This window comes from Astatotilapia calliptera, chromosome 16 (assembly GCF_964374335.1).
Source record: "Astatotilapia calliptera chromosome 16, fAstCal68.1, whole genome shotgun sequence".
In the NCBI taxonomy this organism is placed as follows: domain Eukaryota; kingdom Metazoa; phylum Chordata; class Actinopteri; order Cichliformes; family Cichlidae; genus Astatotilapia; species Astatotilapia calliptera.
Window position 1 is genome coordinate 20,246,432 of NC_137437.1, and position 19,200 is coordinate 20,265,631.

The following is a 19,200-nucleotide window of genomic DNA, read 5'->3' on the forward strand; positions in this document are numbered from 1 at the left end:
GCTCCTAATTCTTTTCCAAAACTACTTGAAGGTCAATGACAACAAGAGCAAAGTGTATGTGGCTCGTCGGTCCGAATGTGACGTTTACGGAAGAGTCATAGCTGTTCTCGCGATGCTTTAGTACGACCGTGGGATTTTGGAAATCGAGGGTTGTGGCTGAGGGGGTAAGTGACCACATAAACTGATAGCGAATGGGTAAAAAGCTGCGGTAAAAGACATAATTACTGGGACCGTGAGGTACTCGTGCTCCGTTACGACGAGACAGCCTCGAAACAAACGCTGACATCTCCTTTGTTTACAGTGATATTTAGCTCCTAATATGGCGACGCTAGTATGTTAACGCAGGGCTCAGGCTATTCCGTGGAAGCGACTGGAAGAGATGAGCGCTACATATGTAGTAACGTAATAGTGAGATGTTCATGTGTGTGATGTCTGTTAAAAATGAGCTGCTATATTTACAGCACAGAAGCTGTCAGATGATGGTAGCCCTGGATGCGTGGCTCAGTCGCTTGTTGTGCCAAAACAAGTGAAGCGATAATCCTCTTTATGATGACAACGAGTGTAAACAACCAAAGCAGCCGCCCTGCATCCATAGGCTTTGTCCAAATTTCCAGCTCTGCTTTATAACCACTGCATCCTCCAACCACCCTGTATTTACACATTTATGAGCTACATTTATTCTCACTAATTATTATTTGCTATAGCCCTATTTGTATACCGTCAGCTCTTGAACTATACATCATTGCATATCTGCAGGTGTGATATTTATTTACATATATATATATATATCTTTTATTTATTTATTGTTATTTCAGGGCGAGGTAACAGGAATTCCTTAATATGAGTGATGATAAACCTTTCCTATGTACTGCTCCTGGGTGTGGACAGGTAAGTGTTTGATCACAGGTGTTTCATAAATCTCACGGTACAGATGAACATGACTGGATCCACATTTCCACATCCCCCCAAAAATATATATATACATTGGTATACATAGATATATACATTGCAAACTGGTCACTTTTTCATTGACGTAGTATATAGACCCAAACATTTTTTTTTTAAGTGCCATATGAGCACATTATAAACTAAAGCAAAAATGGTTTTAAATAACTAAGTTTAAAACCTATCCCATCATAGCAATACTGGAAACATTAACAATAGGGTACACTTCCCAACACCTACTCATATACATTGATTTGGGGCTCTAAGGAACTTAATCACAATGCCTAGCTGGTAATCAGGTGCTCTGTTTTTTGTTGTGATTTTTTTAAAGTAATTTTGACATACTCTATGTATTATATGATCTAAAACCCACTAAAGTGTAGGTTTTGGTCAAAATTTACACTTAACTATTTCATTTTTGTGCTAAAATACATAAAATTCAGATGAACTGAATTCAAAAAGTATTGAAATTTTCCTAAAAGACTCACAACCTGTCATCTAAAAAAAGATGCTCCACTTGTGAAATGTATGCAAATACCATTGCCAGTGATTTAAATGACAATTTGACCAATAAGCAATGATAATCTGCATTTTTCAAATTTAGTTTTACTTTGTAATTATTCCCTCTTGTCTGCATAGGAAACAAACAAATACTCATTAGAAAAATAAAGTATTTTGGCTCATCAAAGCAAAATTAACGTGACTAAATAGATCAAAATAAGCTTCTTAATTTATTTACTTACTGCTCATCTAATATCTGGAGATGCTTAATTTGACTTAATGTATATAAATGGGTCTTCAGAGTCCTGAGATCCTTTTCACAGTTCTGAGGGCATGTCTAGTGTATCACAGGTGTTAGATGTGTATTTGCTGTACTCAGTGAGTTTTCTGATAAGTACATACGTAGATCGTGCTATTAACCTTATGAAGTCCAATGTCCAGTGTTTGTTAGAGTCCATTTTACTTAGTCAGGTCTGCTTTCATAGTAACATTAGAGTTGCTTTGTTGCTGCTCAGTTGCTCGTGGTTTTGGTCAGCAGGATTTGTTTCTGTTGTTTAGTCAATACTCATAAAAATAAACGGGTTGGGCACAATTATATAACAGCTTTCGCAGTTAAAGCTTATAATGAGTTTCGACAGCCACACATTAGAGGCCGTAAAGCTGTCAAGCTAGAATCCAGCCATGACGTAGAAGACTAAATTATTGGTCAGAATTAAAATTTTAAGGTTTAAGTGAGACTTCTTTCAGTCACACTTGCTGTATTTTTTGAAACCTTGCATAGAGATTCACAAATGAAGACCACTTGGCTGTCCACAAACACAAACATGAGATGACCCTGAAGTTTGGCCCTGCTCGGAATGACACTGTTATCATTGCAGGTGAGTGCTCTGTTAGATGGAATATTCAGAGGTGATGGATGCTTTACATTTCCATCTCTGTGCTCAAGAGTTTCCTCCCTTGCAGACCAAACCCCAACGCCTACTCGCTTCCTGAAGAACTGCGAGGAGGTCGGGCTCTTCAATGAACTCGCCAGTCCTTTTGACCATGACTTCAAAAAAGCCACTGAAGATGAAATTAAAAAGGTGGTTCTCGCTGTTAAATGTGTAAGCAGATCATCTGAGCCTTGTCTGTGTTCATTCTTGTGATCATTTTTGGCTTGTTGTTGTTCCACAGCTACCCCTGGATTTGTCACCTCTTGCGACACCTATCATCCGCAACAAAATTGAGGAGCCCACAGTGATAGAGACACATCGAGATAGCCCTCTGCCTCATCCTGAGTCTACTACAAATGATGACAAGGTAGGCACTTTAAGCTGCCTCTGGCATTTTTTCTAACCATAGAGCATTTACAACGCTCTAATGAAGGGCGTTCTCTACTCCTGCGATCAGAAATTTGCAAATCCGCTTTGTGAAGCATTGGGACTTTCTGCTTAATATAATTTAATTTTGAACTCTTAACTTGTCTTATTCTGTTGTTAATACACTAAAACTGAAAAGATTAGCAGTACTACACAAATATTAGTTGGATTCAGACAAATACCTTTTACTTGATTGCTCATATTATTTATTCCTGATGTTGAGGAAAGAGTAACAGCATCTTATTATAGGAAACATTCAAGTAATCTGGTGTCAGTTAAACACTTCATTCAGCTAAGATCTTCTATGATGTTTGCAGGATTTATCTTTGCAGCCAGCCTCACTGCCAACATCCACTATAGTCCATCCTGCATCCCTCCAAGTTCCCAATGTACTCCTAGCAACCTCAGACGCTAATGTTGTAATACAGCAAGCTCTCCCATCGCCAACATCTAGCTCTGTTATTACCCAAGTCCCATCTACTAATAGGCCTATAGTGTAAGTAACCAAATGTGTCCGTTTCTTAAGATCCTAGTTCTATTAAATCATCGTTTCCTTTTCCAAATCATTTTTGTGCAGTTTTGCCATGGTGAGCTCATATTTCATGAGGCATGTGCTTATTTGTTTTGGGATTTATTTGCATTCTGCAGGAACATTTTCTTTTGGCTCTAAGTTCCGTCTTTGAAGAACAAAATCAGTGTTGCTCAAATATACAAATATCGATGAAAAATCTGAGACTTAGAGAAAAAAACATGAACGGGGTTTTCACATAATCATCACCGTCACAGCAAGTCTTGTGCTTTATTTTCCTCCAGTATCCTCTGATTATTGTCTTTGGCAGAGAGCCAAAATCAAAACCTAGTTAGAATTATTTATTTATTTATTTTTCACAAGGCTAACCGAAGAAAACTTCATTCAGTCGGTCGCAAAATGCTAACTGCACTCACAATTATACTGAGTGGAATGGTTTTCTTCCTGCCGATGTCCCACATGTTAGTCCATGCAACCTCTTTTGTCTCTTGAAAGACTAATTTTTTTAGTTAATCAGTTTATAAAAACCCACACTGCAGCTTTTCATCCAGCAGATGAAATTGACATAGCAGCACCTTCATTACTTTCATTATTGTGCACATGATTTACTAAGCAGGGCAAATTAGCATGGAAAGTTCTGCAGGCGATCTGCTAACAGTGTTCATGTTGTTCATCTTTGAACACAGATGCAGCTATTTCATTTTAATAATGACCAGTGTGATGTACCAAGAGCAGTGGGAGTCACAGGCACACAGTAGGAGCTGTAGGTTGTGGGCTTTGCACTTTATGAGTTTCTTTCCAGAAACTGCTTAAAAAGTCAGATAAAAGAAAGATGGCTGAAGGAGATTTAATATGTTCTGAAAAAAGGATGAAGTCTGATTCATTTGCATTCATTTTAGATTTGAGCTCTTTATTGTGTCATCTTTAATTTTGTGAGCTCATCACTTTTTTTGTATTTCCTTTTTAACTGAGCTCCCTTTTTTGTGGAAATTCTAAACTTTCCGAGCTTCATTTTATTGAACTTTATTGAGTCTTTGAGAGCTATAACAAGGTAATTTCCCAACTTTGGAGATAAATAAAGTCAGAGTCTCAGTCACAGCCTTTGACACTGAACCTTAAGCTCTCAGTGAAGATGTGCAGGAGAAAGCCAAAACTTTGACACCTGCACCCAAAGCTTTGAGTGACCCACCCCAAGCCAATTTATCCTAAATTAACTCTCCTATACACAACTATCCTTGCTATGTCAGGCACTGAAAAGGGCATGCTTATTTCAGGGTTAAATAGTGTATGCCACAAACCACAATAAGTCATGTTTATATAATTCATTGAAATACTCTCCTCTCAGATTTCTCTCTCTAAAAGGGAAACACCTTTCAGTCACAAACTTAATGCTAAAACAGGATTTTTTCGCTGGCATAGACGGTCAGTGAATCAGGTGCTAAATGCTTGTCGTACTCACAGTAAGGCTTCAAGAGGCCTTTCCCTTTAATAGTAGATATTCTTTAATATTTGAAATCCTGACACAGATGATTTAGTGAAGCCCTGTGTGTTTTCTTGACAGTGAAATCAACTTGTTACCAGAAGTCAATATCTGGGCAATACTGATGTCATTTATTAGGTCATAATATAGCAGTAACACTGGATCTTTTGAAGATATTGTTTGACTCTTTTTCTTACGGGTGCTTTTTCTGTTTGTTTGTTTGTTTTTTGTCTTGATTACACCTTAATTTCCATCAGTTTGCCTGAATATGACATCATGTCGTATATTTGTAGTCGCTCCTGTCTTTAATTTTGTGACATATTCCATTTTGTGTTAATCACAAAGCTTACTGTTTGCCTCACTGTGATTTCCTCTTTCCTCTTTCAGCCCAGTGTCTGGTACCTTCCCTGTGCTCTTACAGCTGCCTAATGGCCAGACCATGCCAGTTGCTATACCTGCATCTATTACAAGCTCAAGTGTACATATTCCAACTACAATTCCTGTAAGTTTTATGCCCAGTAATATTCTGTCAGCATTGTGTTTCATTGTGCTTTTATGCTACTTTCACACATGCACGGGGCAGAACTTTTCCTGATATCGTCTGGCAGAGGTGCTTTTGTGAATGTGAATGTTAGCCAGTCTTTACCCTTAACCTGCCAGCTCTGTGATACAAAGTCTTGTGTTGATGTGAGAAGCACAGGTAATATTTCTGTGAATTCACAGCTAGCAGGTAGTCGTCTAGTACCTGTTACCTGCATGCTCCAGTTAGGCAGCTCCCCCACCGAAACCACACAGAGTATTTCAAGGAGTGAGAATGCAGCTGAAGGAAATTATCTTATGCCGTATGCTGTATTTAAAAAAGTAATTTTTAAACGGTGTTTATCCTGACATTTTCTGGAGTTCATGTGTGAAAACACTTTTGTGTAGAAGCTGAATATTTTGGTGTTTATTTGATTAAACGGATCAACGCGCAGCACCCATTATTTACAGGACAAATAGAGGAGTCAGAGCTATTTATTACTGAAATAATCTTGTTGTGAAGTTTATTTAGTAGCTGTTGTGCAGCTTTTGAGCTTCTGCGGCAGATGTAATGTGCCCGGTTGTCAGTCGCCAACTGCTGTTTCCATGGAAAAGAAGGAATTAACTAATGAACGAAAGCATTTGTTTTCACCAAATGAGTCGATTGATTTCATGCTCGACTGATCACCAGTTTACATATGAAATGTTGTTTTCCATTTAACGTGAAAACACAGGAATTCCACTGTTGCTTTCAAACATTAATGGACAGCAACGCGAGTGATTACAATTCAAATCCCTCTCGGATGACATTGATATTGAGCTATTGCGATACATTAAATTAACCTCTTTTTTGTTTGTTGTTTTTGTTTGTTTGGGTTTTTTTTGCTGTAGTTGGACAGAGGGACTGTTTACAAAGTTGGCACCTCAGATTTGGCAGTCAGTGTAAAGCTGGAGAGGCTGACTGAAATAATGGACTTTAGAGTTCACTTGTGGCAGAGACACAGGATTTGGATGAGGTGCAGCGGGCTTCTGTCCAGCACGTTTTACTCCTGTTTTTTCTTGTACAATCAAAATCAGCGCCCGTAATTTAAAGTGGAAGCCATAGATGATGCCACTCGTTTATTTTGCGAACAGCGCGGCTGCGTGTCATCTAGAAATATGTTGTAAATGAAGGCCTTGTTGGTATTTCTTGAACTCTCCCATGTGGTTGCCTGTCTTATTGTTCACTGTAGTCCTGATTATCTATGTGGAACACTGAGCAGCAGTCGATTATCTCCTGATAGAGGCACAGCAGGGAAAACCTCTGTCTTCCTGGTCTGTGGGGATATGGAAAGCCTTTGACAAGTAAAGGAGGGCAAAAGTAGATGGAGAACATGAGCCACCAGTGGGCCTCCCTTTCACTCGATCAAACCCCCTCCCCCCAGCTCTTCCCATCTCCCTCTGTCTCATTGTCAGCGGCTGCGAGAGGAGGCCCAAGTCTGGCCTTCTGACTCATGTCTCTCCATCCTCTCTTCAGCTTCCCTGTCCATATGCTCTCACGCAGGCAGGCAGAGGTTCATTAGCGTGCACACTGCATCTCCATGTGGCGCTGCCTCCACAAAATAACAGGCCATCCAACCTAATGAGGCTGAGATATGAGGAAACTCTGAGAGCCTGCCATGGCTGTGTGTGTATGTGTGTGTATGTTTACGTTGTGGGGGGAGCACTGGGTGCCTTTTTACTGCCGAAGACTAATTTTCTCTGTGCTGATTTGTGTCTGTGTGTCTGCTGTCAGCTTGTCAGACCTGTCACCGTAGTGCCTAACGTCCCTGGAATCCCAGGACCTCCCTCGCCACAGCCTCAGCCGGCCCAGTCAGAAGCAAAGCTGGTATTTATTATCTCTTCTTTAATTTACATCAAATGTTGTTTCCACACCGAAGCTGTTATTCCCCATTTGAGAGAGGTGATAACAGCCAAGGTAATGAGAGAGTCTAATGAGTAACAATAAGACAATAAGGTTGCTTTCTTCATAAGTGATGAGCAGAACTGGGTTTGTGGTATCAAAAAAATGGTGCAGATGATTTATTATTCCATGTGCAGTGTGTCCATTGGCTGATTTACTCAGTATTTTGTTACATAAATAAATGATTAATCAATTATTTGAGAAAATAATTTTCAAATTAATCAGGAACAGAATAAAAACACTTGTGCCTGCCCCGCTAATTTAACATAATCCATCTACAAAAAACCAAAAATGCTTCAGATATCTCTCTGTAGGGAGAACATGGTCGTTGTTGTCCTGTTTTAACAGTGATAGTTGAAGGGCAGAGATACAAAGTGTTATGTGGGAAATCAGTGGCAATGTGATGAAGCACGGATCACAGAACCTGTAAGTGTTCGCAGCATGCTCCGCCTTTGGAAATTAGCAGCTAAACTGCAGAGAGGAGGTGTGTGTGTTTGTGTGTGTTGGGAGGGTAGGATTGATCCTGACTCGTGAGAAGGAGGAAGAGGAAGGAGTAAAGGGAGGGGCAGGGAGTTGTCGGGGATCATGGGGTATGGAGATGACAAACGCAGAGGCAGCGTTGAGCTCAGCACGCCGTCACAAGGGCCAACCAGAGGGGGGCTACCTGCGAGAGCCAGCTGGGGGCATCCTGGCACACGCTCAGCGAGGCACATTAAGTCGGCCTCACCCTGCATGGAACCTTTTGTTCAGCAGAATCCTGCCTGACCTGCATCCCCCCTCTTACTCGCGGCGCCTCCCACCGCACTCAGCTCATCAGCAAACACCTAATGAGCCTGCGTCAAGAAAACAGACCCCCAGCTCAACCTGCCTGCTCCCCACCCCCACCTAGCTCTCGGGGGGCGCGGAGACGGCACTTTACAAGGACTGATGATGCTGCAAAGACCACAATAATGATAATTAACTTGCTGAATTTAGAAGATTATGCTGTTAATTAGTTGCAAAATAAAGATAAGTAATATAGTAGCAGATGGTTGAATAACACCCATGAGATGGAGGGTTATTACACTGATGAGGTTTCCATGGCAGAAATGAAATATGAATCTGACTGGCTTTTCCCTCTTTCTGTGGGCCATTCCAAGAGAATAATATCTTGTTTCTGCCAGAAGAGCTTCTGGAAGGGTATTACACGATAAACTAATTTGGTAGATAGATTGGTCTGGCAAAGGTAGTTGCTAGAATAATGTGGTCCTCTGTTTTCTCATGTAAATGCATTCCCTCTCACTCTGTTATTGCTTCCAAAGGCTCATTCACTTTCACCTTGTTTGTTTGCGTCTTTGATGCTAGAGGAATTGACCTGTGAATTGCAGGGATTGTTTGTGTGTAACATGGTTAGAGGTAGTGTTAAAAGACTCCTTTATTAATAGTTTTATCCAGATCACGTTTCAACATGTGCAAAATAAAATTAAGAATGCGGGAAATGAAAAGCTTAGGATGCAAGTACATTTTAAGCATAGCTCTAAAGATGTCATAAACATTCTGAAACCCTTTCACAGTAATTTTCCTCTTTACGTTATTCATTTTAATACCCTGTTTCACTATATTATTCCATATTAATTACTACTTATTTACTACATTGTTTTACCTATTTTACTACTCATACAGTTTGTACATACACTCAATGTATGGGTCCAACATGAAATCACTGGTCCAGTAAATTCATTGATACTGCTGTAGACCTTGGCTTATGTGTTAGCTACCTTTACAGCAAGCAATAGAAATATTGTAGCTACTTCATATCATCAATTGACACTAAGCCCAAATGTTTCCTGACCACATGCTTAGCAAGTTGAGGTCTGTGCTGTAACTTGACACAGTATTCCACTAGTTCAAATATGGCTATTTTTAAGATAAATAACATTTCAATATTTTTATGTGTTGTATTAGCTTACTGCAGTGTTCTTAGAAAGTATTCAGATCTTTTTTCATGATCCAGTCCTGTTTCCTGAAGTTGATCTTTGAAATGCATCACAGCTCATGTCCAAGCCATGAAATCATAGAAACTGTCTGTAGACCTGAAATTGTGAAGTATAGATCAGGGAAATTTCTAAAGCCACCGTCACCTGACTAACAACGCCTCTACAGTGACGCACGGTGGAGGCAGCATAGTGCAGCGGGACTGTGGAGGGGGGTTTGTGAGCAGTGCAGACAGACAGACTGGTTAGTTATAGTATAGATTATTACAGCTGCAAGCTGAGAAGAAAGGAAACTTGTTCCAGATTACATAAGAACTGAGACTAGGGTCCAAGTGTCCAACTATAACCCTGTACTATAAAACATCTTAGCATACAGCCACATTTAAGAACGAGAACCTACCCTGTAAGTCTACAAAGACAAAATATCAGGATGTTTTTGTAAATGAGAGATTTTAGTTTGTTTATTGATATGTTGTAGAATAAAAATTTTGGTCCACATGAGTAACCTTTCATTTTCCCCAGTAAAAGTAAAAGTATACAATCCGTAGTTTTTGTGCTCTGTTGTACATCACACTGTGATAGACAGTGAATTTTTCAGAAATACAACTTTTTAATGGCCACACCTTTTAATGTGCACTTTAGCAGACCATATGGCCTCCTTTTTTACATCACTTGCTTTTTACATAATGTTTTCCTTCTTGTACTAACCGGTACTTGTTTTTATTAACCTGCTTTGCCAAATTCTGTTTCCAGAAATTGAAAGCCACATTAAGCCAGCAGCTTCCTCAGGTAACCAATGGAGATGGTGGTGAAATCCAAAGCAGCGCTGTAACACACACCGCTGCCCCTGCTTCTCCTGTCCCGACTCCAACCCCAACTCCAGCCCCGACCGCAATCCTTACTCCGGCTCCTCACCTGCCCACAACCGAGGCACCTTCTCCACATTCTCTGCAGCAGCCAGCCACCTCCACGACAGAGACACCTGTAAGTACTTATATCTTCACAGTTTATTGTTTTATTAATATTTCATATAAGAAGCTACTCTTGTGTGTCTTAAATCTTCAGCTATATTTGAATGTAGACTAATGCAAAGAGATCATCCATTTTTGTTGCTTATTAAAGTATTTAATCACGGCTGCCGTGTCCTTTGGTTTTAAAATGTTGCAGAAGTTCATACAGGTAACAGGTACAGTGAGAGTGAGGGTAAATCTTAATATTGTGTGCGATTACCTGTATAAACAATTTATTTTTAATTTAAGCCAGTACATCAGCAGGGCCATTATATCGACTGATATTAGCTGTTTGCAGATAAAATATCAATACAATTATACATCATAAATATCAATGCAAATATTAGCTGTTTGTATTGACATTTCTAATTAGTGCTAAATAAACATTATAAAAGTCATTGTGTAGTGTGTCCACCAGACACAACAATCAGCTGTTCAAACAGAGTTGGGAAGAATATAAACGAATAATCTCCCTTTCCTGTTGTGTTTAATGGCAAAGAGTGATGGCAAAGTGGTCACTCAGTAGCAGGACCACTTCCAATTATACTTTCCATTATTAGTATTGTTGTTGTTGTTGTTGTACAGGCTTCCCCGGTGCCCCCTGCACCAAACCCACCAAGCACAGGGGGTCGGCGGCGCAGAACAACGAGCGAAGACCCCGACGAAAAGAGGCGTAAATTCCTGGAGCGGAACAGGGCCGCAGCTTCTCGCTGTAGGCAGAAGAGGAAGGTGTGGGTCCAGTCTCTCGAGAAGAAGGCTGAGGACCTCACCTCCATGAACGCACGCCTACAGGTGCTTTTTACGTATTTCTTTCATCTGCTGCATGTAAAAAAGACCCAAAACAAACCACTCTTTTGTCTCTCTTTGTTGTACGCTCAGATCTATTAGTGTGTCATTTTGTGTATGTACGTGTTCATACTCTGTGGTGTCTGTTTGTCATTGTACGATGTTAGCGTATGCGTCCGTACACAGACTTTTCCCTTCTGCGGTGATGAAGTCATTAAAGCCGATTAAGAAGAGCTGCCGTGTGACAGCAGCGGTGTGTGAGCCCTTTACATCGATGTGTCCCTGTCAATAAAGATGTATCCTCCAGATGTCAGCCGCACACAAGCGTGTCTTCGCTTCTGTCTCAGCAGTTTACTGAATGGCCTCAAAAATCTCCTAGGGAAAGGTGTCTTTTTGAACCTTCATTTCGCTGGAAGCAATTAGGATCTGATGCTGACAAGTTCGAAACAGTTCATGTATCTGCTGTCTCTGTTGATAAGTGTGAGCCGGGGGTGCGGCACATCGGTGTTCCAGACAATTAAATGAGATGTGGTGTTTATTTGCTCACTGTCTTATTTTTCTATGAAAGCAGAGTAAGATGTGCAGGGTGGAGGAGGGAATACACAGCAGCGCAAAATAAATGGGTTCACGTTGTTAATATCGTCTGGTTCAAAAAGAAGTTATCAGCACTTGTCAGGCGGCGCTACTTAGGATTTTATTTAAATAAAGGCAGATGAAAAGGAAAGGATAGGTGAGTGAATAAGGTTATGAAATCAAAGAGTTTTATCTGTTAACTGCAAAAAAAAACGGAACAACATGTGGCTGAGAAGAAAGGACGCTTCATACGAGGGCATTAATCAGCGGTGCTGCTTTCTTTTTTTTAAACCCATGCTGACATGGCCCAGCTGATCAGCAAAACTGCCTCTAATGATGCACAATTATTTTAACATCATCCTTAACTGGCTTTTTAATGAGGTGTCAGACCAGGCAGCTCACAGAGCTTCCAGCATCACCGAAGGCCCATTTGCTCGATTTCGATTAAATCACAAAGTTCCAGATAAGTTTTTCACTCTCAAAAGTCCATTTTAGTAACCGTTTAAAATACAATGTCATAAAATGACGCAGTTTGGCGTTACTGGAGCTGGAATGTTTGGCACATGTTTGTCTCTGTCGTGAACTAGTGGGCATGTTTGAAAATAGTGCCTGTTTTCTATTGCCTGTAAATGAAATCGGTCATGGTGGAAGCACACTGAATACAGTGTTGGCTGGATGTGATACATACGCTCCTTCCAGCTGTGTTTAAATCTGTCTTACGATAGCTCAACCCTGCCAAAACCAGCTAGACTAAACAGATGGAATCAAATAAATTGGCTGCTTTTAGACTAATAGATTAAGCCACCCATAGTCCTTTAAAGGAGAAGAGCCCGAGCTTAAATCTGCCATTGGGTGTTCTGTGGGCCCCTGGCCGCTCTAAATCCAGTTAAAGTCACCTTCAACGTAATGTGGCTCTCTTTTACGACATGCAGAAATCCTCACCTCCCTCGGGAGCTGTAACGACGCGAGAGCGTAAATCTCAGCAACATCTACAAAGTTGCTCTGACAATCCGAACAGCTCACCTCTGACAAATGCGCTGGTCGCTAGCCAGTGAAGGCTCATAATTATTGTGCAGGAAATACATAAATGAAAAAGTGCATACTTGATTCTGAATTCATTTGTTGTATTGTTACCTTCCCCCTGTGTTCACCGGTTCTCATCTGAGTCTTTAGAAGTTTGACTGGTCGTGTGGGCGAGGTCTTTAAAATTCAACTCTGCATTTCCAGTAATAATTCATTAGCGATAGAGTTTTTCATATAGAGAGGGCACACAGCCACATTCAAGTTGCTTTTGGTGTGTCTTCATACATATGTGAATTTATTATAGTGTATATATGCAGATTTTGGGGTTCATTTTTTTGCAGTAACATTCCCACTGTAGCATATTGTGTAGCTTTGCTAAACCTGGAACTCATATTTACCCAATTTAGCTCATTGCTTACAACAGGAATAAAAATAATAATCATAATATTTGCATTTACACAATTACCAGCTAACCTTTTATCTAGTTTGGAAAATCATTTCGTAGGATTTGATCTGTGTGCACCTGTCGTTTATATATCTGGCATGCTGTTTGCTCCAGTGGCCATTTCACTGATCGCTCTTGTGTGTCTCCTCACTCCTCAAGACTGAAGTCACCGACCTGAGGAACGAAGTGGCTCGGCTGAAGCAGCTTCTTCTGGCTCATAAAGATTGCCCTGTAACCGTCATGCAGAAGAAATCTGGCTATCACAGTGAGTAATGCTCCATTATTCTCAGCCCGAGGCTTCTGGAGAAACGTGTCTAAAAATGAGCTCCGGCTAACCACTAGAAGGACGTGTGGCCAAACAAAAAAGAGCCGTTGACATATTGGCTTCCTTTCTTCTGTTAGTTTTTGACAAACTTTGCAAAAGTTTGGATATTTATGGGTGCTGGTGTATGAGACAAATTCTCACTGGCGTTGTTGTCCCATTCCCGTGAAGAGGCCACAGGTGGTATTCGCACTTCCTCCTCATTTGATACCAACATAAACATTTGTTAGATGAAGTTAAATGTCTGCTGAGTGCGTCTTGACGGATGTTCAGGAGAAAAAAAAGGTGCCAGGAACTGAATTATAAAGGATGATAAGGATGCTTTTTATGTAAGCATTCATTTATTTGTTGTTTGAACATCTTTAGCTTACAATAATCGTTTTAGTGGATATTTGAATAAGCAAGAAGAGTGTGCCATTTGTAGCCTATTTATTTATTCAAATTGCTGTTGTCAACCCGGACTGTACAGCATCATCACAAAGTCTCATTTAGAAACATATCACCTATTTTTCTTTGTTTCCCCAGACCGGGGCTCTGTCGGTCTGATTTTTTGGTCATAACTCACCTTCCTTCACAGATGAGCCAGCATGCAGCCAGAGCAAATGGGCTCCAAGTCACTTCTCCACTGCTCTGAACACCTCTGCTGACTTGTATTGACAATGATTGCCACTGAAATGAGTCTATTAAAGCAGCAAGCTTGACAGTGCTGCAGACCATTCTCATTGTGGGGTGGCCACCAAGCTCCACTGTTCATTATGCATCTCTTATTGCTAACCATCCCACAGACGCATGTCATGTGCATTATGGGACTGATGGTTTCCAGGCTAGAGTGGGCTGTCATAGCCAAGTCTCATTTGGTGCAGACATTTTTAGCAGAATCCACAGATAAAGTGGGTCATCTTTCTCACATGGTTGCTGAGGGTGTCAGCAAACACGTTTGTTACACTTTATGGAAAAATAGAACTTTATTCTAATACCACAGTTTATTAATTTGGTTCATGCTAACAGGTGTGTTTGAGTTTCAGAAATCCTAGAAGGAATGGCAACTATTATGAGAGTGAAAGGAAGTAAGGTGAACTCTGATTGAATGGCAGAATACAAAGATTCCCAATAGTTTATGATATCCACCTTAAAAAAATAACACCCTTGTGTTCATTTAAACTAGTTTTTCATTAGTTGTGGGACAAAGCATCAACACAAAATTACACTCAACAGCCACTGTATTAGCTTGTTAGCGCAACAGTCTCTTCAGCCAATCACACAGCAGCAACTCGATGCATGTGGACATGGTCAAGATGACCTGCTCAAGTTCAAACTGAGTATCAGAATGTGGGAGAAAGGGGATTTACTTTGCTGACAGGCTGGTTTGAGTATTTTAGAAACTGCCAATCTTACTGGGATTTTCACACACAACCACCTCTAGGGTTTACAGAGAATAATCTGAAGTGAGCGGCAGTTCTCTGGCAAAAATCCTTCGTTGATGCCAAAGCTAAAGCTCTTCTGCATATCTTATAACTAAATTATGCAGAAGAGCATCTCTGATGACTTTGAACCTTGAAGCAGAAGACCACTCCTGTCAGCTCACTAAAATTGAAAAATAGAAGACTGGAAAAATGTTGGCTGGTCTGATGAGTCTCCATTCATTCATAAATTGTGATGGTAGGGTCAGAACATGGTGTAGACAAGATGACAGCATAGATCCATACTGCCTTGTATCAAAGGTTTAGGTTGTTGGTGTAATGGTGTAAGGGATGTTTTCTTGGCGCACTGGGCCCCTTAGCACCAAGTGAGGATTGTTTAAACACTACAACCTACCCAAGCATGGTCACTGATTATGTCTGTCTCTTTATGATTAGAGGGTACACAACTTCTGATTACTGCTTCTACCGTGAACCATGTCTCAAAGCTGAGATCATCTGAAAATGGGTTCTTGAAAATGACATGCTGTTTGACAATAAAGTCAGTGCACTCATAACTGTATGTGATGAGTACAGTCATGTCAGTATAGCACAAAATTTCTTCCAGCACCTTATTGCATCTATGCCTTGAATCATCAAGGCAGCTCTGAAGACAAACTGGGGTCCAGCGCTATACTACCAAGTTGTACCTAATAAAGTGGTTAGTCTCTATATATCACATAGTGATACTTAATGATACACTGCTAAAGACCTAGATATGTTCATTTGAACAAATTTTCTTCAATATTTGACTGACTAGAGCCGTTACTTTATTTCCTCCTGTGGTAGTTTTAACTAAATGGATGAGCTGAAACACACAAACAGAAGTAAACTAACCTGAATTGAAGAAGTTTTATTTTTGTTATTTTTGTTTCCTTTTTCATGTGTTTGACAGTCACATTTACTAACTTTAACCTGTGATGGTTTTAGCTCTCTCTCGCAGCTGCTTTTGTATTAAAACTGAACTGTTTACTAAGTGCTGCTGAGATATTTCGGTCCATCCATCCACGACTAATAGCGAACATCTCTCCTCGCTTGCTAACTGCCATTCTCACACTTAAAACTGCAGCATTAACAAAGGGGTAATTTTCTTTTAATTTGTGTTTATTTCAGATTACTCCACAGTCCTCCATTTATTCCCCGACACCAACAGAATTACCCCCTGGGGCTTGAGCACCTCAGTTGAGAATCACTGAAATAAACTATTTTGCTAATTAGTAAAGCACGTTATTTAATTGTGAGTGAGTCATGTAAAGCGCTCCGTTTTCTCAGTGTTACATACCCCATAAGGCCACACTGGCCCTCCAGAACCTGTAATACCCTTCATCGTCCTGCCCAAGCGTAGACATGGCAGGTGGGAGGAAATTACCCAGACTGCCCCACAAACAAGCCAGGCCATGCTTTCACTTGGCACACTAAGCTGTCCATCTGTCTACAGTGAACCCCACTTCAGGAACCAAGAGAGCGGAAAGAAGCTCCTGTCGGTCCAGGGAACCAGAATTTTAGAGCATTATGAAATATCGGGCAGCCAGCACTTGCCGTTGTTAGGAGCAATAATGCTCACTTGAACATGAAACAAAAACCACCAAGCTGATTTATTCCGAGGCTGACCTTCTGCGCAGTAAAGCAGCGAGGGAGTTTATGGCTCTTTGACATTCGCTCGCACTAAATCACGCGGTCAAAGTCCAGCCAAGAAGGCAGATGAAACCTCTAATGTGGAGACATTTGTATCGCTCTTTAATTGCGTCTTCCTGCTACGGAATTTCTATTTTACGTTCCCGAGTACGAAACCCAGCCATTAATTACAAAGTGCCATCACAAGTGACTTCATATCATTAGCAATATTAATTATCATTGTGCTCCTTATTCCTTTATGAAACAGAGCATGAGAGTGGAGTCTTTTTTTTCCATCAGGATCCAATTAATTCAATGCAACTGCCTAACAGCTGGTGGCATTTCGACTCCAAGTCTTGCCTACTCTCCAGTGTGAGCATCATTAAAATCAGGTGCTGTAATCATCTGTCGCTGCAGTAGTTGGCAAGGTAACAAAAAACAAATGAGAATGCAGTTAGGGATGGGAAACACAGCCACATGCCCCAGAATGTAATGTACCCTTATGATGTGGGTTTAAATTGACATTGGAGCTTTAATTAAAGGAAGGGGTGCAGGAGTAGCATTATGGGGATTAATGAAACAGTTTCCATACGCTACATGCAAATAGCTGTTTTACATCTGATTAGGCCTGTGTGACACAGCTAGCCCAAGCCTTCTGAAGAGTATCCGGTAAAATAAAAACGGCTGCTCCTCAAACCCCCTTTATTTCAGTTTTTTTTTTCTGACGTCGTTGCAGTTACCGACAAAGATGAGAGCTGCGAGGAGATGTCCGTCCCGAGCAGCCCCCAGAGCGAGGCCATTCAGCACAGCTCCGTCAGCACCTCCAACGGGGTCAGCTCCTCCTCCACGACCCCGGCCGTCTCCGCCCCGTCCGGCGCTGCCGCCACCGCGTCAAATCAGAGCACAGAGGAGAGCCAAACGCGGAGGGGCGCCAACCAGTCTCAGCCTTCAGGGAGTTGATCGTCCCAAACTGTGCCCGAGCGTCATCGCCGGAGTGCCGTCGCCTCTACAGTCTCTCTGACGAGCAGAGCAAAGGGATTCTCTCTGAGCTTCAGTTCGGACCGTACTGTTTTTAATTTATTCCTGATTTCTTTTATGTTTTGTCCATTTTGTAATTTATAGGCAATGCTTTTAAAAATGCAATGTTTTCTCTGGAACCGATGAAGACAAAAGAATAGGCACTTTAGGTGTAAGATGTAAAACACGTGGTTCTTAAGTGTTTGGAGTTTTTTTTGTATTTGTGTGACTTATTTATTAATCTTATGGGTTTTTTTCTTTTTAATTTAAAGGCTATCAGCTTCAGCGGTTGATCAGCGAATCGTTAGCGACCGTACCAAAGCGTGCCGTGGCTCATTTTGCAGTTTGTTTTCTTGTTTCGTCTTCACGACGTTTTGTAAGCACTATCTTTACAATGAAGTAGAACTGACACTTTTTATTTAAAAGTAACTTTACTTTGTTCCATTTTGCACATATTTGAGAGATATGACGGGTTTACTTTAAAGACAGTCCGTACATTAAGTACAGGCAGCTCTGTTTTTGTTTTCCTTTAGAAGTAGATTAAAGTACTGTCGCATCACACAAACGTAAATGTCTGAATCAGATTTGAACTTTGACTGATTTTCTGTGAGTGAGGTCAGCTGTAGTTGTGCAATTTGAATGTGTGAGCTCGCCTCTGCCTGTAGGGTAGTCTTCTGGAGGTGAGCCGATTAGGAAACGTGTGTTATTTCATTAACATTCCACCTGTAGTCTGATTGTTCCTGAAGCAGTGATTGTAGGATTGCAGTACCTTATTTTCCATTACTCAATCATGGTGATGTTGACTTCATTCAGTGCCATTAATGTTTTTGTATAAATGACTTGAGTACATTTTTAATGCAGATTAGTTTGAGTTGATTGCCGTAATTTCCGATTTTAAGGGTCTCAGTAGAGGAGATCTCCTGCTTTGTATACTGTCTCTGCTTTATAAGTGACTCTTAATGGCTTTAGCGTCTAATGCGGAGCACGTAATGACATTAGGCTGTTTTCATGGTTGCAATTCTAGGTGACATTTTTAGAAAACATTGTAAATAACATCAACGATACGTTGTACGTGATCTTTCTTGGTATTATGTACTTTGTTTTTATAGGATTGTCCGGATTCAGTAGCTGAGCCCTTTTGATTACATTAACTTTGTAAGCAGTTTAAAAACTGACCTTAACAGTCTTATTAGGATATGCATTTTTTCTTCCAATAGGTCGTCATGTAAAACGAAAGCATTGAGATGTGAACTGGAATCACATCATGTATATTAAACTACTACAAGTCTGTAAGAATTGTGAGCATTTCATTCAAATAATTGTAAGAAGTCAAATTACACCATGAAGTCAGTTTGCCTTTTTCTCTTAGTCTGTACTGGCTTACTACTGTGTAGTTTTACAAGAAGCTAACTCATTGTTTTCCTAAAGTATGATTTTACTGTTATGTGCTATCTGCATGAGATAATAATTCTCTGCGAGAATTTAACTGTTTATTTGATAATGTCTCAGATAAATATAATTAAACGAGTTATTACAACTTGAGTTGTGAAAACTTTGGTTACTTGTTTTACTTTTTGGCTTAATTGCTAAAAAAAAAAAAAAAAAGGGGTGTGATACTGTGTTGAAAGTGTACTTGTAACGTGAAAGTTCTGTATAAAATTTGAATTGATAAGTTGTTGTAATAAACCTTTTAATATCTCTTTAAA

General features: G+C 40.4%; 1 protein-coding gene across 1 annotated transcript; it reads left to right on the forward strand.

Annotated features, from left to right (window-relative positions):
• The first annotated feature begins 75 nt into the window (after window positions 1–75).
• atf2 (activating transcription factor 2) lies at window positions 76–19,200 on the forward strand. Its single transcript, XM_026144465.2, has 12 exons — window positions 76–164; window positions 816–888; window positions 2,228–2,324; window positions 2,410–2,528; window positions 2,620–2,745; window positions 3,122–3,300; window positions 5,201–5,315; window positions 7,107–7,199; window positions 10,001–10,231; window positions 10,843–11,049; window positions 13,244–13,349; window positions 17,214–19,200. The coding sequence occupies exons 2-12, from the start codon at window positions 841–843 to the stop codon at window positions 17,435–17,437; spliced, it is 1,545 nt and encodes a 514-aa protein (XP_026000250.1). The 5' UTR covers window positions 76–164; window positions 816–840; the 3' UTR covers window positions 17,438–19,200.

Bases quoted from the DNA above. Each gene is read 5' to 3' on its own strand.
- atf2 (XM_026144465.2), top strand. From the start codon at position 841: ATGAGTGATGATAAACCTTTCCTATGTACTGCTCCTGGGTGTGGACAG. The intron at 2,325-2,409 runs GTGAGTGCTCTG...CCTCCCTTGCAG, and splicing joins TGACACTGTTATCATTGCAG to ACCAAACCCCAACGCCTACT. The intron at 5,316-7,106 runs GTAAGTTTTATG...GTCTGCTGTCAG, and splicing joins ATATTCCAACTACAATTCCT to CTTGTCAGACCTGTCACCGT.